General features: G+C 36.2%; 1 protein-coding gene across 1 annotated transcript in view; it reads right to left on the bottom strand.

Annotated features, from left to right (window-relative positions):
- The window catches only part of LOC128998824 (cilia- and flagella-associated protein 43-like), a 146085-nt gene that overhangs the window by 90477 nt on the left and 32143 nt on the right, over window positions 1-23465 (bottom strand). Inside the window, exons 4-5 of the mRNA XM_054425183.1 lie at window positions 18496-18715; window positions 4134-4271 (exon numbers count right to left, since the gene is read on the bottom strand). Coding sequence (XP_054281158.1) covers window positions 4134-4271; window positions 18496-18715 — 358 coding nt within the window. The remainder of the gene's footprint in view (window positions 1-4133; window positions 4272-18495; window positions 18716-23465) is intronic.

Here is a 23465-nt window from a genome sequence, read left to right as displayed (position 1 = left end):
TAGTCCCCAAAATCAGACAAAATGTAAATCGTCATAAAAACCAAGACCATCTAATAGCTAAAAATATTAAAGAAAAACTAACTGAGAACCACGCAATAGTAACCAAAGCTGACAAGGGAAGCACGACTGTCATAATGTATGAAAGTGATTACGAAAAGAAAATAAACCAGTTCATAGACGAAAACAATATTGAATTAGTGAAAAATGACCCCACCCCCAAATTTCTTAAAGAAATAAATTTGAACATTAACAGATCGAAACACCTACTTTGTGACAAAATAAAAAGACAACTCAAAGTTACAGCCCCTTATGCACCTAAATTCAAAGGTTTACCAAAAGTTCACAAGCCAAACATTCCCATCAGACCCCTTGTAAATTACACGTCAGCACCAGCATATAGAATAGCCAAGAAAATAGACAGAATAATTAGGGGTAACATAGATCTAAACCCTAATTATAGCCTAAAAAATAGCATAGAGTTATGTAGTAAACTGAACGAAATCCAAATCCAACCTAGTCACAATCTGATGTCATTAGACGTGGAAAATATGTACACAAACATCCCCACTGATGAAGCAATTACAATTCTGGAAAAACAGTTAATTAAACATAACACATTGAATGAAAACCAAATATGCGAACTAATCAACCTAGTCAAAATTATAGTGAAACAAAACTATTTTGAATTTAATGGCAAACATTATATTCAAAAAGAAGGTTTAGCAATGGGCTCGCCCTTATCTAGCATATTAGCTGAGTTATTTCTGAACGATTTTGAAGTCAAACACATCATGGCAGAGGATTCCAAGTACAAAGACAAAATCATATTTTACCAAAGATATGCAGACGACGCAATATGTGTTTTTAAGGGGAATGGTAGGCAAATTGACATCTTCACAAATTATCTCAACGATAAACACCCAAAAATTAAATTCAAAAATGAAATAGAACAAGACATGAAATTAAACTACCTAGATCTAACCATATATCGCCATAACAACAAAATCAGCTACAGCGTTTACCACAAACCCACTCAATCAAGTCAAGTAATACACTCGACTTCACACCATCCTATTCCGCACAAAATGGCAGCATTCCATTCATTTGTACACCGCCTCAATAGCATTCCAATGAGCCCTGACAACTACCAGAGAGAATTAAACATAATCAAGTTCATCGCAGCCGATAATGGATACAACCCAAAAATAGTTGACCGAATTTTAAATAAGAAGAAAAACCCCCGGACCACAAAAAATAGACACAACAAATATGTCACAGTCACCTACGGAAACCACCTAAGCAACAAATTTGCGAACATATTGAAGAAAAGAGATTACAAAGTAGCATACAGGACCACCAATAAAATAGATAGTTTGCTATCCAATAGACTTTCCAATACAGATAAATTTAACTCAACTGGAATTTACAAGATGACCTGCACAGATTGCCCCAAATTTTACATCGGCCAAACTAGGCGATCATTTAAAACCCGATATAAAGAGCATTTACCAAAAAACACCCCAACTCAAAAGTCTAATTACGCCGAGCACCTAGTCAGTAGCAACCACAACTATTCAAAGATCGAAGAAAATTTGACAGTAATTCACACATGCAACAATAAAGCCAAAACAACAGCTCTCGAAAATTTTGAAATATATAAGGCCTTTAAATTAGAAACAAAACATATTTTAAATGACAAAATCAATAGTCAAGCGAACGAGCTGTTTGACACTATCATCAAATTAGACAGAGAAAGGAAACCAGAAACCACCGATCAGCTGATTGCAGATGACGTCACCTTGACCTTCGACGGAACTCCAGTCGCGGCCGGCTCGACATAAGCGTGCACGCATCGCGATGGTTTCTCCGTGTAAATATCTTGTAAATACAATGTGTTTTCGTCTTGTGTTCGGTAAAAACTTTATGTATTAACGAATCGTTCTACGAGGATTGACCTGATGATGTGATTGTTGTCACGAAACCGGTCGTCATCAAATAGCACAAAAGGATATTGAACAAGGTAACTGTTTATTTTATTATTAATGCAAAAAGACTAAAAAACAAAAAGTCGTACCCCCATACATTTCTTATGAACGTTTGGTAATTTGAAAATTTTTAAGATAATTTTTCTTTTATCTCCAGGTTTTACTAACGCTTTGCAGTTTGATCTAGCCTTAAAATATTCTGTGATAAAAGGGTTTAAATTTGAGCTATTGATCATTAAAATCGGATGATTTAGAAACGATCTACGAACCCTATAACACAATATTAAATTTAACTTTTTAGATATAAGTTTTTATTTAAAAGATGTATAACTCGGGATGTTAATATGTCACCAAGTTCATTCTGGTCTCAAATTACTCAGTGAATCTTTGGCTTTAATTGTATTAACCATTTAATAAAATCTGATAAATTTTTATTGAGTCATGAATCTTTATTTAACAGTAGATTGTTAGTTTTTCAAAATTTGTCTTTAGTTTTAGACATATATCCCCAATTCCAAATAACTCCCAAAAATCTTTACAGTCTAAAATAAATATTAACATTATTGACTTTTGTTTTAGGTATGGATTACTTATTGGGAGTAATTAGAATTGGGGATAAATACCCTAAACTAAAGACAAATTTTGTAAACAAAATGATTTACTGTTAAATAACGATTCATGCCTCATTTTAAATTTGTCAGATTTTATTAAGTGATACATAAAATTGAAGCCAAACATCCACTGGGTAATTTGAGACAAGAAAGAACTTGGTGACATATTAGCTACCCGAGATATACATCTTTTAATAAAAACTTATTTCTAAAAAATTAAATTTAATATTGTGTAAGGGTTTGTAGCTCGTCTATAACACTTCCGATTTTAATGATCAATAGCTCAAATGAAAACACTTTTATCACCGAATATTTTAAGGGTAGAACAAACTGCAAGCGTTTGTAAAAACTGGAGTTATAAGAAAAATTATCTTAAAAAATGTTCAAACTACGTAACGTCCATAAGAAATGGATGAGGGAGAATTTTCGTTTGAACATATCTTCTATTTATAATGATGTGTCACAACACTATCATTACGTTTAAAAAGATATATTTATATCCAATATAGCGGATCCAATATGGCGGATCAGAATAAAAACCACTTAGTTTTCCTATTTAATGCCCAAAGAATCAGTGTACCGAATTTCAGCCACCTAGGTAAATGGGAAGTGGGAGAATTAGTGATGAGTGAGTGAGTCAGTCAGTCAGTCAGTGAGGGCTTTGCCTTTTATATATTTAGATATATTATATATATATATATATATACTAGCTGTACCCGCGGGCTTTGCCCCGTTTTACTTCATAAGTGAGCTCGTTCGCATGGCTCAATCACGTCCTGGTTGTAGTTCGTTCGCTACGATCACTCACTTTTAGGTTGGAGCTCGTTTGCTGCGCTCACTTGCCTTCAGGTTAGCTCGTTCGCTACGCTAACTCGCCTCCAGGATGAAGTTCGTTCGCTACGCTCACTCACCTTTTGGTTGCAAATTAGCTGTTGTCATAAATTAAAAAAAAAAATAATAGTGCTGCACCCTGTTGGTAATCCTTGTAAGTTTTTAATGCTTTTGCATATCATAGAACCAACTTTTTAGTTGAAACAGCTGACTAAATTATTTAATTCCCTTTTAATATGAATACTCATAAGATTAACATGGGGAACTATAGAGCCACTGGGGCGGAGCCCGAAAGGATTTTTGAGATAAGAATATGCCTATATGTTAATCGGGAATGTGAGCTATCATCATGCCAAATTTCAGCAAAATCCGTCCAGTGGTTAATGCGTTCACTTGTCACAAACATACATCCAAACTTTCTCATTTATAATATTAGTAGGATATGAATTTGAACTGATGGTGTTTTTGTCTCTGGAACTCTCAAAACAAAAAAGTAAATTGGTCACGGGGCTAGGTCTTACCATGAAACCTACGGTAATAGTTTATTCTCTATCGGTATATGGGAAATTTGCTAAAATCAGACATTATCATTATCACAATATGGTATATCTTTGTTTCACCTCCCTCAACTGCGCCAACTAGCTCTGCAGCAAGGAGACATCTTATTTTACTATTTTATTTTGTAGATTATATAGGTAGCAATTACCTGGATGAATCCATTGGGACCAGACATTACGACTCCATTTTTCCACCACAGGACGTTAGTTGGAAAACTACAGGATCCTTCTCGGGACAGGTATGGCCAAACGAATACTTTCTGGAAGTTCTGAGTTTCTTCTTTCACCTGGAAAATGTCAAGGTATTGACTTTTAACAAAAACATCTTACTTTAAAATAATTTCTTGAAAGATCATGTTGGTATAGGCATTATTTAGTGCAAATGTATAACAATACTGTTTAGAGTTTAATAATTATCTGGTCATCTGTCACCAAGGTACAAGTTGTTACTTAAACACACTAATATTTTTGTGTTGCCAAAAGGAAACTAAACAATCAGAAACAAAATGTGGAACGGTAACACCCCTAATAGAAACTATAACAACACAGGCCCAAAAAGGGTTAAGAGATGCAGAATAAGAGTAAGATATACATTGAAACATAAATTTTAAATTAGCAAAAATAAAATCTGACTTACCTTTCCTACAATTAACAAAATTATACTTTAACATGTTGTGAAGAAACTATTTATTAAATCAAAATCCACATTTTAGGAACAGTATTTTATCTAGTAATTTCAATAACTCATCTCAAAACAAAAGGTAAACAACAATAATAAACTAGGTGGCGTTCGCAGAGGCATCCACAAAATTGAGCGGAGTCATCAAGGGTTCATATTATATTGTTTTTGTCATACTGCAGTAAAAACAGTAGTTTTTAATGCTTGCGTTGCGGGTCTAAAGTAGCATTTTTAATATTTAGGGAGTAAAAATTGTTTACAGCTTCTATGGAGTAAAAATCAGCTGTCAACTCGATCAAAATCAGTTGTAAATTTCGATTGTAAACGATTGCATGTATCGGAAATATGTATCGATTCGTGCTTCGTAATCATTTTAACATACAGTCTACTAGTCTACAGTCTCTTCCCATAGCATTTTAGCATTGCAGATACATTAATCCATTCCCACACTCAAGACTGCTCACATTTACTACTTCCTTCACCACCCCCTACGTCATGGACCTGTTTCCCTCTCTTCCCATAGCATTTTAGGATTGCAGATACATTAGTGTAATTGCCAAAGACAGTTCCCACACTCTGCACTGCTAGCCTTACTACTTCCTTCGCCATTTCCTACGTCATAGACCTGTTTCCTTCCTTTCTCATAGCATTTAAGTATTACAGATACATTTATCAAACTGCCCAAACGGTTCCCCCACTCTGCACTGCCAGCTTTTACTACTTCCTTCACCACTTCCTACGTCGAGGGGCCTGTTTCCTTCCCTTCTCATAGCATTTTTGGAATGAAGATACATTAATCTAACTGCCACAGACGGATCTCACACTATGTTCATACTTTACTACTTCCTAAGCCACTTCCTACGTCGTGGACCTGTATTCATCACTTTCCATAGCATTTTAGTATTTTAGATACGTTAATCTAATTGCCACAAACATTCCCACACGTCGTACTGCTAGCCTTTACTACTTCTTTCACCATTTCCTATGTCGTAGGCATGCTTCCATCCCTTCTCATAGCATTTTAGCATTGTAGATACATTAAAACTGCTACAAACGGTTTCCAGTTCCCACACTCCACACTGCTCACCTTACTACTTCTTTCACCTCTTCCTACGTCGCGGACCTGTTTCCCTCTCTTCCCATGGCATTTTAAGATTGTAGATACCTTAATCTAATCATCATAAACAGATCCCACACTCCGAACAACCCGCATTTACTACTTCCTTCACCACTTCCTACATCGCGGACCTGTGTTCCTCACTTTCCTTAGCATTTTAGGATTGCAGATACCTTAATCTAATCGTCATAAACAGTTCCCACACTCCGGAAAGCTCGCCTTGACTACTTCCTCCACCACTTCCTACGTCACGGACCTGTTTCCTTCCCTTCCCATAGCATTTTAGGATCGCAGATAACCTAATCTAATCGTCGCAAACAGTTTCCACACTCCAGACTGCTTCCTTTACTACTTCCTTCGCCACTTCATACGTCATGGACCTCAAGCTAGTGTCGTCATTTGATTATATTTATGATCCATACCGTTTCTGTTTTAATATCTGTGGAATAATGCTATCAGCTATTTCTTTAACCACTGCATTCAAAAGTCAACAGCTGATCATATGTCTTTGTTTATGTGTCAAAATACTGCTTCCATAAGGATTACATTGAAACTTTGAGACCCAGTGGGGCGGATTCCTGAGAGACTTTTTTAACGCCATATAGATGTTGGCACTCACCGATATGGTCTTTATCACCATGCAAAATTTGAAAACGATTGATACAGCCGTTTAGGAGGAGTTTGCGTATTACGAAATGCATAAGAGTCGACGTATAAGAGCTTCGCTCAACTAGGAGGCGTTCGCAGATGCATCCACAAAATTGAGCGGAGTCATCAAGCGTTTATATTATATTGTTTTGGTCATACTGCAGTAATACCAGTCGTTTTTTATGCATGCGTTGCGGGTCTAAAAATCCTCTATGGAGTAAAAATAAGCTGTTGTCATCTCAGTTGTAAATTTCTATTGTAAACGATTGCATGTATTGAAAATATGTATCGATTCGTGCTTCGTAATTATTTTAACCTACAGTCTACAGTCTCTTCCCATAACGTTTTAGCATTGCAGATAAATTAATCCATTCCCACACTCAACACGCTCACCTTTACTACTTCCTTCACCATTTTCTATGTCGTGTGGATGCTTCCATCCCTTCTCATCTCATGTATAGCATTTCAGCATTGCAGATACATTAATCTAACTGCTACAAACGGTTTCCTGTTCCCACACTCCACACTGCTCACCTTACTACTTACTTCACCTCATCTAACGTCGCGGACCTGTTTCCCTCTCTTCCCATAGAATTTTAAGATTGTAGATACCTTAATCTAATCGTCATAAACAGATTTCACAATCCGGACAGCTCACCTTGACTACTGCCTTCACCACTTCATACGTCTCGGACTTTTTCTCTCCACTTCCACACTTCCAACACTTCCTACATCGTAGACCTGTTTTCCTCCATTCCCATAGCATTTTATGATTGCAGATACCTTAATCTAATCGTCATAAACAGTTCCCACACTCCAGCCTGCTCACATTTACTACTTCCTTCACCACTTCCTACGTCACGGACCTGTTTTCCTCCCTTCCCATGGCATCATGGGATTGCTAATACCTTAATCTAATGGTCATAAACAGTTCCCACACTCCGGACTGCTCGCATTTACTACTTCCTTCACCACTTCCTACGTCACGAACCTGTTTACCTCCCTTCCCATAGCATTTTATGATTGCAGATACCTTAATCTAATCGTCATAAACAGTTCCTACACTCCGGACTGCTCGCCTTAACTACTTCCTTCGCCACTTCCTACGTCACGGACCTGTTTTCCTCCCTTCCCATGGCATCATAGGATTGCTAATACCTTAATCTAATGGTCATAAACAGTTCCCACACTCCGGACTGCTCGCATTTACTACTTCCTTCACCACTTCCTACGTCACGAACCTGTTTACCTCCCTTCCCATAGCATTTTATGATTGCAGATACCTTAATCTAATCGTCATAAACAGTTCCCACACTCCGGACTGCTCGCCTTAACTACTTCCTTCGCCACTTCCTACGCCACGGACCTGTTTCCCCCCCTTTTCATAGCATTTTATGATTGCAGAAACCTTAATCTAATCGTCATAAACAGTTCCCACACTCCGGACAGCTTACCTTGACTACTTCCTTCATCCCTTCCTACGTCGCGGACCCGTTTTCCTCCCTTCCCATAGCATTTAATGATTGCAGATGCCTTAATCTAATCGTCATAAACAGTTCCCACACTCCGGACCGCTCGCCTTTACTACTTCCTTCACCACTTCCTACATCACAAACCTGTTTCCCTCCCTTCTCATAGCATCATAGGATTGCAAATACCTTAATATAATGGTCATAAGCAGTTCCCACACTCCGGACAGCTCGCCTTGACTACTTCCTTCATCACTTCCTACGTCTCGGACCCGTTTTCCTCCCTTCCCATAGAATTTTTGGAATGCAGATACCTAAATCTAATCGTCATAAACAATTTCCACATTTCAGACTGCTCACCTTTAGTACTTCCTTTAGCACTTCCTACGTCACGGACCTCAAGCTAGTGTCGTCATTTGATTATATATATGATTCATACCGTTTCTGTTCTATAATGCTATCATAGAACATCTGTGGAATAATGCTATCAGCTATTTCTTTATCTACTGCATTCAAAAGTCAACAGCTGATCATATGTCTTTGTTTATGTGTCAAATACTGCTTCCATAAGGATTACATTGAAACTTTGAGACCCAGTGGGGCGGATTCCTGAGAGTTATTTTTAACGCCATATAGATGTTGGCACTCACCGATATGGTCTTTATCACCATCCAAAATTTGAAAACGATTGATTCAGCCGTCTAGGAGGAGTTTGCGTATTACGAAATGCATTAAAGTCGACGTATAAGAGCTTCGCTCGCTCCGCTCAATAAACAGTTAATCTGATCTTTTAAATACTTTACATATGGTTAATTAATAACACCACATCTCCCTTTGTCACACATCTTCTTTTAATCATATCGTTTTGGTCTTCTTATGAGTCTCTGACTTCTTCGAGAAGGGTTGTGGGTTTTCTGATCAGGTGCCTGAGGGATTGTATTAGGCTGTTCAATATTCAATTCACCCTTTCTTCTAATGACAATAGTGTTAGATGCCATCGATTTCTTCTAAGCCGTCTTCCATTATTTAGTGTTACCCAATATGATCGGGGATAAATGTCTGATTTTGAAAAGATTTCTCCGTTACATTTCAGGTCTCTAATCCAGACCTTATCCCCTTCTTCCAGAGGTTTTAGTTCACTTGCTCGTCTCCTGCTGTCAAAATTCCTCTTCATTCTCTCTTTTATGCGTTTGTCGTTTTGTCGAAAACCAGCCAAATCATTAGTGTTGACTTTTTCAAAATCTTTCAATGATGGAAGATTTGACCTCAATTTTCTCCCATAAAGCAACTCTGCTGGAGACAGTCCCGATTCTAGCTTTGTTGTCCGGTAAACTAATAGCCCTAGATTTGGATCTTTATTTTTCAACAAAATTCTTTTGGCTATTGACACCGCATTCTCAGCACCTCCATTTGCCTGAGGAAAGTACGGACTAGTGGTCGTTGCTTCAAACCCATACTCTTTTGCAAAGTCTTTGAACTCTTGTGATGTGAATTGAGTTCCACCATCAGTCCGAATCTTATATGGAATTCCATGTCTTGCAAAAATGTTCCTTAACTTTCCTATAACCAAATTGGAGGACAGAACACTGAGTTCAACTAACTCAATAAATCTTGAATAATAGTCTTGAACCACCAAATACCACTTCCTATTACACATAAATAGATCTGCGGAAAGATAAATCCAAGGACCTTTTGGAAGTTCTGTGGGCATCAAAGGCTCTTTGTTCACTTGACAGTGTTCAAGACACACAAGACAGTTTTCTACTTCAGACTTCACATCTCTCGAACAGCCCGGCCACCAGACGGATTCTTTTGCTCTTGAACGACATTTCACAACACCTAAATGGCCTTCGTGAATTTTGTTTAAAATATCCTTCCGTAAACTTCTAGGTATAAACATTCTTCTTCCTTTTACGATCAAGCCATCTTCCAAAACAAGTTCATCTTTATATTTCCAAAATATCGAGTTCTTACGCCATTTACTCTCCAAAATTGACGATAAGATTTCACGGCTCTCGGGATCATTACCTTGAGCTTGTTTAATTTCTTCTCGTCGTTTATCTGAACAAGGAAAAGTTTCTACAGTGCTCCTGATGAATAGTACATCGTCTACAGTCAGTTCATAGATTCTGTCTTTGGCAAAGTCTTCTTTGAGGTTTCCAGGGCTTCGAGATAAACAATCTGCCGTGAAGTTTTCTTTCCCAGGTAGATAAATTGCCTTATAATCGAAGACTAAAAGCCTCATTCTAAATCTTTGAAGCCTAGACGAAAGCTCTGAAATATGCTTTGACCCTAGAATTTCTACTAATGGTTTGTGGTCTGTGTACACTTGGAATTGCTTTCCCAACACACAAATTGAAAACTTTTCACATGCCCAAGTCACACCTAATGCTTCCTTTTCTATTTGTGCATAGCGAGTTTCAACATCAGTCAAACTTCTGGATGCATATGCTACTGGTCTCCACACCTCACCGTGCAGCTGCTCCATTACCGCCCCAATGCCATATGAAGATGCATCTGCCGTAGTTCTAATCTCAGCATTACTTTTGTAAGGAGCCAATACTGGGGATTTTGTCACTGCATCTTTTAACAATTTGAACGCCTTGTCTTGGGATTCCCCCCATACCCACAAACTTTGTTTCTTCAATAGACAGCGTAAAGGCGCTGTCAGTTCTACTAGGTTTGGTACAAATTTCATTAGCTGGTTCACCATACCCAAAAACTGTCTCAGCTCTGAAACACAAGTGGGTTCCTTCATAGAAGAAATGGCCTTAATCTTTTCTGGATCTGGGCTTATACCATCTTGAGTTATCAAATGTCCAATGAATGTTACATTTGTGAGACCAAATATACACTTGTTTTTATTAAGAGTCACTCCATTTTCTAACAATCTTTCAATCACAAGCTTTACTCTAGTGTCGTGTTCCTCTTCTGTATTCCCTACAACCAATATGTCGTCAGCCTGATTAATCACTCCTGGAATGTCTGCTAGTATCTGACTTATCCTCTTTTGGAATACCTCTGGGCCAGAACAAATTCCAAATGGTAGCCTTTTGAAATAATACCTTCCAAATGGAGTAAAGAAAGTTGTTAACTTGTATGAACTTTCATCAAGAGGTATTTGCCAAAATCCATTAGCTGCGTCCAGTTTACTGAAATATTTGCCTCCTTCAATCTTAGCCAAGGATTCTTCAACTGATGGTAGTTGTAAATGTTCTCTTTGCACGTAAGTATTCAATTTTGTATAATCTACACATAGCCTTATTCTACCTCCTACACGAGGCACCACTACAATGGGTGAACACCATTCTGTTGGTTCTGATATGGCTTCAATAACACCTTCTTTTATCATTTTATCTAGCTCTTCTCGTACTGGTTGGTATAGAGATACAGCCACTCTTCTGGGGGACATTACTGCATAAGGCTGAGCATTATCTTGTAGTTTAATCTTGTAACTACTGTTTAGACTGCCCATCCCATTGAACACCTCTGGGCATAACTGTTCAACATCATCCTTATCAATCAAATTGACATTGAAGGTTATCAGACCTAAACTAAGTAATGCATTTCGGCTAAGCAACGGGGAATTTTGTTTACCTAGCACGTACAAATCTTCTGGCAATACTCGGTCATTGTATTTGAGAAGAACCTTAGCTATACCCAGAATGTTGAGCCTATTTTTGCCCGGTCCATACAATACACGATCGCAACATTGCAATTGGAGACCGAGGGATCGAGCCTGATGTTCTCCTATGACTGATACATCGGCCCCTGTATCCATTTTAAACAGAACTTTACATTCATTTATTTCTATTTCAACTACAGGACATTCTTTGCCATATTTCTTAACTTGAATTTCACCTAGACAAGAATTTGAAGTATCATTTTCCTTTTTGTCCTCAACTTCCCGTATTGTTTTCTGTCCATTTATACAACACCTAGCAAAATGTCCCTTGACACCACATCTAAGACACTCAACTTTATATGCCGGGCACTCCCTATACTTATGAAATAGGTTACATTTACTACATCTTAACTTGTTTCTGAAAGAGTTTACTTTATTGCTAACGACTCCTACTTCCTCTTGGCTAATTGTATTTGATATGTCGCTAGCTCTATCTCTTACTACATTTTGCTGTTTCAAAACAGACTCGGATTGCCGAACTTTGGTAATAGCCTTGCTTAAAGTTAGTGAATCGTCCATTTGTAGAGTCTCTGAAAGTTTGGAATCATTGACTCCAATTACAATCAAATCACGTATCAACTCTTCCTTCAAATTTCCGAATTCACACGTTTCAGCTAATTTATGAAGGTCATTTATAAAAGAATCCACTGTTTCATCGGCCCCTTGTCTTCTCTTAAGAAACTTGGCACGTTCATACACAATGTTACATTTGACTTTTAAGAAATCATTAAAGCTTTTAACTACTTCTTCATACTGAAGATTATTTTCTTCTGAAATACCAAAGGTACGGAAAAGGTCCTCACCCTTGTCGCCTAGAGTGTACAAGAGCATACTTATCTGTTGACTGTCAGGCTTAAAGCAGAGCTCTGAAGCAATCCTGTACCTCTCAAACCTTTTCATCCAACGAGCCCACAAGGCGGGATTTTGAAAATCAAAAGCTTCAGGTGGAGAAATTTGAGTTTGCATACCTGATACTGAAGTAACTCTCGAAGCTTCAGTTGAGGTTTTATCTCTGTAACCGCTCTTCGAACAAACCTGATTCCAAGGCCTAGACTCATCTTCACTTGATTCAAGATCAAATTCGTTTTGTAAGTAATCCCTTTTCTTCAAATTTCTTTTAGATGTCCTTTTATTTCTGCTTCCCATATTTATTTCTACCTGACACCATGTGAAGAAACTATTTATTAAATCAAAATCCACATTTTAGGAACAGTATTTTATCTAGTAATTTCAATAACTCATCTCAAAACAAAAGGTAAACAACAATAATAAATAAACAGTTAATCTGATCTTTTAAATATTAAACATATGGTTAATTAATAGCACCACACATGTTCACTCTGACACTGGTGGCGCAAAAATTGAGTTTAGCTCAAAAGTATATAATTTTTAACATACTGAATACCATATGGACTTTCAAAAAACAGGAGAGTGTTTATAAGAATATTACTAAAAATAGATGATAACTAAAATATTGTAAATTTTTATAGTTACAAAATAGTATATGAATTATGCTAATGAAAAACAGGTACATGTCAACCTGTCACTGTCTTGATATAAGCACACTGGTCAATGTGTTACCCGTGGCCACGCTCAGCAGTATTGCGTAAAACAGTATATCACAAAGTTCTAAATGATGTCTGATAGAATAGCAGCATTGACTAGGTAGCAACACTATTGTGCGCTGTTGTAGTCCTACTAGAGACAGCCTGGCAGACAGTAGCTTAACTAGTTCATCGATCATGATTGGACTGTTAGAGCCTATAAGTCTTGGCTTCAGACAAAGATGATGACAATGCATTAGGCCAAAGTGTTTGTTATGTTCAATGTTTTATAAAGTTTGTTTTTTTATGTTGCTTGAATTAGTTTTTAATTGTTCATTATTTATATTTAAAAATATTTTCTGTTGGAATAAAGAAAAACACGTTATTAGACAATTTTGGTGTTTTGTTATAATATTGATTACAGAATTTGATTCAAGTATCACCTATGATGGAGCTTTTCTTGTGTCTTCTTAAACACGAAGACATGGTAAAACCAATCACGGAACCTCCAAAACACCATTTTATAGTGTACATTATGCAAGTAACAGTGACCACAAATTGTGCACGTTGAGGAGTTTTAATGGTCCACTCCACAAATGAGTGATGTATGTGGAGCAACTGATTGTACCTGATTTAACAAACTACAAGTTAAACTTCTTGAGTTAGTTAACTGAGTGAAAATTTAAAAACGTACGTTTTCAGGAAAAGCACTTTGCGAATTTTTTCCCCCTTTTTTCAAAACTTTTATTATTTTTTTTATTTCATTAACATTTGAAGTTTCATAAAATGTCCATGGTAAAGCAATATCTTTGGTAGTTTCTTTTTAAAAGAGCATCTTTAGTGGAAAAGCACAAAATCCTGTCACGACCATAACGGACGTTTAAATGAATATTAAAAATAGTTAATATTATTTTTATAACTATGTTTTGCTATAAACTAATTTACTTTTATGACCATTATACAATAAAAAGGTCACTGAGCTTTTGGTATATTTGGTCTTTATAGAAAAAAATAAAAAAACTCAAAAAATTGAAAAAAAGCCAATAAAATCTTTTTAAGTTTGTATAACTCCAAAAAAACTTCCCTGAGACCCGAAAAATCGTTATGTTTGTATAGAGGTGTGCTTATTTTGTGTATAAAACATTAAAATATGACGATATTTTAATTTTTGAAATTTTTATGATAAAAATCATAAACGTTATGGTCAGGGACAAGCGGTACGGTCGTGAATTGTCTGGAATAATCTAAATCTTTCCAACCAATCCTTCAATTATCCTGTTAGTTATAATAAAAATATGTGTTTCAATTGAACTAAACTGTTCAATTTACAATTATATTAAAGTTATTGTCACGACCAAACACACTATAATCCATAAGGCTGGATTGGTCGTGAAAAAACCCGCGATGGTCGTGAAACTTTGGTCGTGAAATTACGTGTTATTTGGCTCTGTTCTGGCGGTAGCCCTGCACCTCATGTTCGAGGATACAAAGTGGACTTCTAGGTTAATCTAGCAATTGAAATATCTTATAAACAAAAATTAACACCATGTCTACTTTATCGAATGACTACGTACGGTCATGGACACACCAAAATTACAAAAAACACAATCTTTCCTTTATTAATCTTGTAATTCCTCCTTTCAACTCGAAACGACCGGCACTACAATCCTGACGTACATCCCGAACTAGTCTCTAAAACCAACTGACTCCATCGACGCCAAGCTTGCCACTGTCGTGCTCCAAAGTTGAAAATTTTTCCCAAATGGTCGTGACGCCAAATCGAGGGACAGACTTATTTTGTCATGATAGTCAGTTTGTAATGACAATAAAATTATAATATGCTCCTTTTTTATAAGTTTAATAACCATTGATGACATAAAAATATGGCTTTATATATTTCGGCATGAATAATTAGTCTAAAAACAGCGTGAAAGTTGGAAAATGTACCCTAGGGACACGTCATGGTCGTGAATTTCGAGACTTTGAAAATACGAAAAAAATACCTAGAACCTATTTAGAACCAAATAAATGTGTGTAACATGTTGCCCCCGTCCCAAAAAATATTAAAACACATAATAATAAACTACAAATCCAGTATCTACGAAGTAAAAGGCCAGGGACATGAAAACGTACGTTTTTAAATTTTCACTCAACTATGACCTGAGGCAGCCCAAAGTCAACACTTTTAGGAAAAGGTAACTCAGTTGAAGGTTTATCAATTAAAACTTACCCCATGAACTTTGGAATTTCATTTTACCTTTACATTCAGTGCTTCCGCTCGCCTTCCCACAACATCACCATGTTGTGTTATCACATCATTCATGTTTATTTCAAATGACATGGCTTAAATTATACTTCAAGTCCCTAGTAAAAATAAATATTTTATTTTCATAATTTTGAATTTGAACTGTTTTTCTTGCCTTTATTTTTAGCTTTGTCAATTGATTTCAGGCTCAGGTTTATACAAGCTTTTTTGGTTCTTTTGACGGCACTTGCCTGATATGACAATCAATTGAGGGGTACAATTGTATAGGCTTTAGTGAACATTGGCTTAATAGCAGCAACTACGATATTTATAACCTTGAAGGTTATAGCCTGGGGAGCATCTTTTGTCGCTCAAGCATTATCCACGGTGGTGTGGCAATTTATATCTCCAATGCTACGGACTTCGAAGTTTTGGATACATCCTCCTTCTGTACTGAACTTCACTTTGAAATATGTGCTGTGAAGCTAATCAACTTTTGGATTATAGTATTATCCCTATACAGATCTCCTGCTGGTGACATGACAATTTTCCTGCAACAATTAACTTGAAGCTACACTGAGTTATTTCACTAAGTTTGAAGCCAAAGTTGTTATGTGTGGTGACTTCAACGTAGATGTGCTTAAGAACGATAGTAATTGTTCACTTCTTCATAATGCGCTTCAGTTAGTCGGTTGTCGATGCACGGTCTGGGAACCTACTCGAGGACCTGCTTGCCTAGATAATGTTGTAACGAATGTGAAACAGTGTATGATTTCGGCGAATGTTGTTAAACTTCCTTTGTCAGATCATCATGTCATTCTTACTGATATGCTCTTTCCCAGTGAAGTTGACAAGAAAAAAGCAACTCGCCCTAATGTTATTGTGAGACCTATAACCTATAACAAAATGGAACTTTTCAAAGAACAGTTAGCCCTTATTAACTGGGAGAGCCTACTCTATAACAAAAATACTAATACAATTTGTACTAGAATTTTTAATGTATTAATTGGTATTATGAGCTGGTGTTTCCCCAGAAGGTCGACAAATCACTTATCTGCTCCTAAGGGTAAATCAGGCATCTGGTATACCCCCCAGCTTGAAGCACAGAAGAACTACGTTATGTCCCTTCCCTGTACATAATAGCAAATAATACCAAGAGTGCTACCGATCGAAGGGCTTACGTAGCAGCAAGAAACTTGTACAAGCAAGCCATTCAAAATGCCAAAAGGGCATCTAACGAGAACTTCATAGAGTCTGCTGCGAACAAGACCAAGGCTGCATGGCAAGTGGTGAGAGATGAACTTCATGCTGCTCCGAGGGAAAGAGAGGTCATCCCCCAGATACGTAACGCCATCCTTTACTCCAGTAACCACAATGGCTGAAGATCTTCTGAGGAATAAAGTGCTAAGTGTAAAGCAGAGCTTTGTGTGGCAAAATGTTGAGCCTAATGCAGTGTTGAAAGTAACCAGCTTGAAGTCATCCAAAACCAAGGATATATATGATATGTCCAATGATCTCTTGAAATACGTTGCAGATGTTGTAATTTTGCCCTTAACTTTGCTTGTTAATTCTTGTTTGAGCGAAGGAATCTTTCCAGACGAATTGAAGTTATCCAAACTCATACCTATCTATAAATCTGGGGATGTAAAGGAGGCAGCCAGTTACAGGCCGATATCTGTGGTTCCCGTCATTGCCAAGGTTGTGGAAGTGGTAATGAAAACTCAGGTTAGTGATACTTTGAATCCAATGGTTTAATTTCTTCTGATCAGTTTGGCTTTAGGCCTAGTATGTCAACGGCCGACGCGGTCGGGGTCCTTGCTTCCTCAGTAATTGAGGGTTTTGAGCGAGGCTTAGCCACTCGAGCTTCGTTATGTGACCTGAGCAAGGCCTTCGACTGCATTGACCGGGACATACTATTGAAAAAACTTGAGTATTATGGGATAGTCGGTCCTCAAATCAAAATTTTTGAATCCTATCTAACAAATAGGCGACAAAAAGTTAGTGTTAAGGGTTCAATGTCAGTCGCTACCCAGGTTGAGTACGGTATACTGCAGGGCTCGGTCCTGGGCCCATTCCTATTTTTGGTTATGGTTAACGACTTGCCTGATAATGTCTCTGATAATGTCATGTTTGCTGATGATGCGACCTTTTTTAGAAGCGAGAAAAATTTTAATGGCCTTTGTTGCACCATGAATGAAGTAGTTCTTAAAGAGGCAGCTGAATGGTATGCAGCTAACAAATTTCTCCTTAACTTGAATAAGACACAGAATATAACTTTCTCTCTAGACGTAAGAGCACCGAAAGAGGCAGATGATGACAGTAGCGTTAAACTTTTAGGTGTCCATCTTGATCCTAAGTTAGTTTGGGATACTCGATACTCATGTTACTAAGGTTTGTTCAATGCTGTCCAAAGTTGTTCACATGTTGCGTCGCCTTAGATTTAGCCTACCTAGTCATTACTTAAGATCTTGTTATTTTGCTTTTTTTCATAGTGTTTTGCTCTATGCTATTTTGTACTGGGGCAATAGTTCAAAAATAAGAGAAGTTTTAGTGATCCAGAAAAAGACTGTGAGGATTTTATTTAATGTAGACCCTGATGAGCACTGTAGGCCCTTGTTCAAACAAGCCAAGATTTTAACTGTGATAAATGTATATATTTTTGTGTGTTTATGTTATGTTAAGAAGAATTTAGATAACCTCACTTTGTCAAACCAAATCCACAACCAATTCACAAGATCTAGTCATCATATTTATAGGCAACATTGTAGGTTAAGTAAAACCCTCAAGTCTTTCAATGTTCTTAGTATTAAATTTGTTTAACAAACTGCCTCATAGCGCAAAAGAAGTTAGTAATAGTAAATTTGAGAGAGTTTTGTCAGATTGGTTAGTGGAAAACCCCATGTATAGTGTTAACGAGTTCTTGAAAATATGACTTTCAACGATTCAATGTTACCATTCTGTGTTAAGGTCTAGGCCTATACATCTGTTTATTTTTAAGTAGGCTAAGATATTTTAAAAATGTGACTTTGCCCATTGCATGTACATGTTTAACGGCAATAAACGATTCTTATTCTTATTCTTATTCTTATTCTTATTAGGTACTAGGTATTGACACTAATGTTACCAGATAGAGACTGCCGTTGAAGTCAGCCACCATGAGTGTACCCTCAGGTGACCAGCAGAACGCAGACAGACAAGTGTCAGAGTCCAGCCCTCCACGACTCAGATCTGACTTGCTCAACAAACACAGCTTTGCACAGATGTTGATCTGCCAAAGTTGAAACACACTACAGTCTTCCATCTTAGCCAACAGGCACACACCGATGGGCATTGATACACTACATCTAAAACACAAATATCATAACATAATGTACACAATGTAACATTTATTCATTAATTAATTTCAATTAATCCAAAGATTGACAAGTATCACACATGTGTTGTGATAAACCAAAATAATTTTTTTGAAGATTTAAGATTCATCAGTTCATTATTTTGAAAAAAGAGGCAAGATTGTGAGCTTAATAGGGACCTAAAGAAAAGTCATGTATTTAACCTAATTTACAATTTAAAAATACACTAGCTATTGGCCCGTCCTACGTACGGGAATGAATTAGTCGATTAAAACTGAATATAATTCAGCACAGATAGTTTACACGCATAAAGAAACATTATGGGCATTATGGCAGTTTTAATAGGGAAAATCATCTTGTAAAATATATCACGTGACCCCTAATTCTTTCATCCGATTATACGATATGCATTTTAAACCCGATAATTTTACCATAAAACCGTGATTGCGTTGATTAAAGCCTTGAAGTAAGATTATTGGTCAATTCACACACACTGGTTACTGGTTTAAAGTAAATTAGCTACACCACCTTCCATTACATAATATAACTTACTTAGTACCATAGCAGGGTGTCTACTACATTCTGGATAAAAAATTCATGGACAATTCCCGTACATTTAAGGACACGTTGCCGTAACCTTTGTCGGTGTCATTAGGCCTACCGAATAATTTTCCTGATTTGTCAAACTGTATTAATCTTGTTATTCACTGTAGTTGTACCAGAGAGAAAAGTAAATAATAATGGATAAGAGTTAAAAATTACAAAATAGAAATTTATTGAAAGTAAACAAACATAGGCCTACCTATACTTTAGGTAAAGCTTTTATAGTGTAACAGCGAAACGCAATCATTTCAATTCAATTCATTTCAAAATCAAACATTGTCTCCTGCGATAGCGACAAATATCTCCATCCGTCACGTAAACTTCATAACATAGCTTATCCGATCCAGGCGGATTAATTTGGCATGATTCGCCCTGGCAAAACGTTAGGTTCTCGACTACTTTTGAAAAAAAATCTTTAATGCATATTGTTACTCAATTCTTAGTACAAAATCAAGGTATGGTAAGCGGCTATAAATAAGCAATAAGCACAGAGTAAGATTATTGTATTTTCATTTGTAAAGTTAATGACACATAGCAATCATTAGTTGTTTATCTTATAGGCTCAATTACATTTTCTTAATATATTTTACAGCTCTTTCAAGAATCAAAATACCCAGGCCTAGACCTAATTATTTAGGAGAGCCTATATAAACTGAGTAACAAACAATGAGGTTATAATAGCAGCAAAGTTACTATCATCATTCTAGTTCATAAGATTTTTGCTTTAGGCATACAACTCAATAAATAAATATATGGGAAACAAAAAACATTGAAAAATGAATAGCCAACAATATAAGACAAAGATACAGAAAATGCAATGACATAATTTGAAACCAAGCAGATAAAACATTAATGCAAACAACAATGCTTGTGGTTTTGTCAATTGAAAGATAAAATGTCCATAAAAAAGGGGTTAACTTACAAAATAAGACTGTAGATTATTTACATGTTTAATATGAAACCATAAACAGTTTTATGGCACTAGGCACTGGCCGGCAAATTGAATCTTCAAGCCGAAAGTACAAGTAAGAAGTGAAATTTAACAGCCATTATAAAGAGGTCCGTGAAGTTGGCGTACCCATATTAGCGTATCCACTTTTGATCATACCAATCGTTAGTTCATCGTTAGTTCTCGATAGTTCCCAAATCTTTTCGTTAGTTCTCAAAAAATAAAAAAGTTATAGCCGATTATAAGTGGGTACGCTAACTTCACACTTCCGGGTTCTAGCACGGGCCGTATTCTGAGGAGAAATGTTTACATCTATATACCAATCGTTAGTTCTTCGTTAGTTCTCGATAGTTCCCAAATTTTTTCGTTAGTTTTAAAAAAATTAAAAAGTTATGAGGCATACAAAGTGGGTACGCTAACTTCACAATTGTACAATTTCCAGCGGGAACAGTTTTTTTACTATAAATGCCTATATCTATATACCAATCGTTAGTTCTTCGTTAGTTCTCGATAGTTCTCCAATATTTACGTTAGTTCTCAAAAAATAAAAAAGTTATGAGGCATACAAAGTGGGTACGCTAACTTCACAACTATACAATTCCAGCGGGCACCGTTTTCTGACTATTAATGCTTATATCTATACACCAATCGTTAGTTCTTCGTTAGTTCTCGATAGTTCTCCAATATTTACGTTAGTTCTCAAAAAATAAAAAAGATAAGAGGCAAACAAAGTGGGTACGCCAACTTCACAATTATAGAATTTCCAGCGGGCACAGTTTTTTTTACTATAAATGCCTATATCTATATACCAATCGTTAGTTCTTCGTTAGTTCTCGATAGTTCTCCAATATTTACGTTAGTTCTCAAAAAATAAAAAAGCTACGAGGCATACAAAGTGGGTACGCTAACTTCACAACTATACAATTTCCATCGGGCACCGATTTCTGACTATAAATGATTATATCTATATACCAATCGTTAGTTCTTTGTTAGTTCTCGATAGTTCTCCAATATTTACGTTAGTTCTAAAAAAATAAAAAAGCTACGAGGCATACAAAGTGAGTACGCTGACTTCAAAATTAAAAAATTTCCAGCGGGCACCGTTTTCCGACTAAAAACGCTTATATCTATATGCCAATTTTTAGTTCCATGCACTGTAATTTGATTCATCTTCACATAATGAAAATCAAAGTAACACTGACATTAGAATAACTATCACATTATGATTCTCTGGAAGAGAAAGGATTGCTTATCAGTTCCAGGATAGCGCTTATCTGTGATATCCACAATAGTAGTTGCAGGTGTCACTCGGTTAGATTATTTTTTAGGAGTGATAATTTTGATTACGGTATCAAAATGATTAACAGTTGAATATGTTCAGTTAATTAGAACATCCAAAAAAGACAACGCTTCCAAAAATTGGTTTTAGATAAGCAATGAAATCATATTTATACCTACTTAGTTGTGTGAAAAAGTGCATTTTATAAAAAGTCCATCATGGAAACAAAATAAACTATCCATCAAAATGAAAACCAGAGTCTGCTAAGTAAAATGGTATAAAGTAATTTATAAGCAGTGATTATTTGAATTGTACTAAGCAGATAAAATATGTACGATCAAAGAACTTCTGTTTGGTTAATTGAACTAATCGTTTGTATTGTTTGTATTTGTTTGTGTTCGGTATTAGTATTATAAAATTACATCATTAAACGTAACACGTAACGAGTGACAGTTGCACGGATCGAGACTGGAAGGTCATACGGAATTGAACAAACTGGAGACTGGAGTGGTGGATGGAATAAATGTGTACAACACATTACTAGCATGGCGTATTAGGTATAGCGGGGACGAGACAATATTTATTTAGTTGTATAGTAGTATACTGTAAGCATATTTCGTTGAATGAAGGTGCGCGCTGGAAATCAGAAGTATTAAATAAGTTTATTTATTCATTACTGGCTATACGTCTATTTATTTAATTTTTTTAGAACCAACAAAAAAATCGGTGAGCTATGAAGATCTTACGATTAATATTAGGATATAGGCACTTTTAGTCAGACAAGGGTGCACGCTAGGAATGATTTGGGTGTAAGGTTGGCATAACCACGTTTAAGACCTTATTGCCTTTTTATTTTTTAAGAACTAGTAATAATATTGGGGAACTAACAAGTAATAACGAAGAACTAAAAATTGGCAAATAGATATAATCGTTTTTATAAATTCCTATATCTATATACCAATCGTTAGTTCTTCGTTAGTTCTCGATAGTTCTCCAATATTTACGTTAGTTCTAAAAAAAAAAAAAAAGATAAGAGGCAAACAAAGTGGGTACGCCAACTTTACAATTATAGAATTTCCAGCGGGCACAGTTTTTTACTATAAATGCCTATATCTATATACCAATCGTTAGTTCTTCGTTAGTTCTCGATAGTTCTCCAATATTTACGTTAGTTCTCAAAAAATAAAAAAGTTATGAGGCATACAAAGTGGGTACGCTAACTTTACAACCATACAATTTCCTGCGGGCACCGTTTTCTGACTATAAATGCTTATATACACCAATTGTTAGTTCTTCGTTAGTTCTCGATAGTTCTCCAATATTTGCGTTAGTTCTCAAAAAGTAAAAAAGTTACGAAGCATAAAAAGTGGGTACGCCAACTTCACAATTATAGAATTTCCAGCGGGCACAGTTTTCTGACTATAAATGCTTATATCTATATACCAATCGTTAGTCCTTCGTTAGTTCTCGATAGTTCTGTAATATTTACGTTAGTTCTCAAAAAAATAAAAAAGTTACGAGGCGTACAAAGTGAGTACGCTGACTTCAAAATTATAAAATTTCCAGCGGGCACCGTTTTCTGACTAAAAACGATTATATCTATTTGCCAATTTTTAGTTCTTCGTTATTACTTGTTAGTTCCCCAATATTATTACTAGTTCTTAAAAAATAAAAAGGCAATAAGGTCTTAAACATGGTTATGCCAACCTTACACCCAAATCATTCCTAGCGTGCACCCTTGTCTGACTAAAAGTGCCTATATCCTAATATTAATCGTAAGATCTTCATAGCTCACCGATTTTTTTGTTAGTTCTAAAAAAATTAAATAAATAGACGTATAGCCAGTAATGAATAAATAAACTTATTTAATACTTCTGATTTCCAGCGCGCACCTTCATTCAACGAAATAT

Source organism: Macrosteles quadrilineatus, unplaced genomic scaffold (assembly GCF_028750875.1).
Source record: "Macrosteles quadrilineatus isolate MER2022 unplaced genomic scaffold, UCM_ALF_1.0 Scaffold_1__1_contigs__length_201487025, whole genome shotgun sequence".
In the NCBI taxonomy this organism is placed as follows: Eukaryota; Metazoa; Arthropoda; class Insecta; order Hemiptera; family Cicadellidae; genus Macrosteles; species Macrosteles quadrilineatus.
This window is presented reverse-complemented; position numbering and strand designations above follow the sequence as displayed.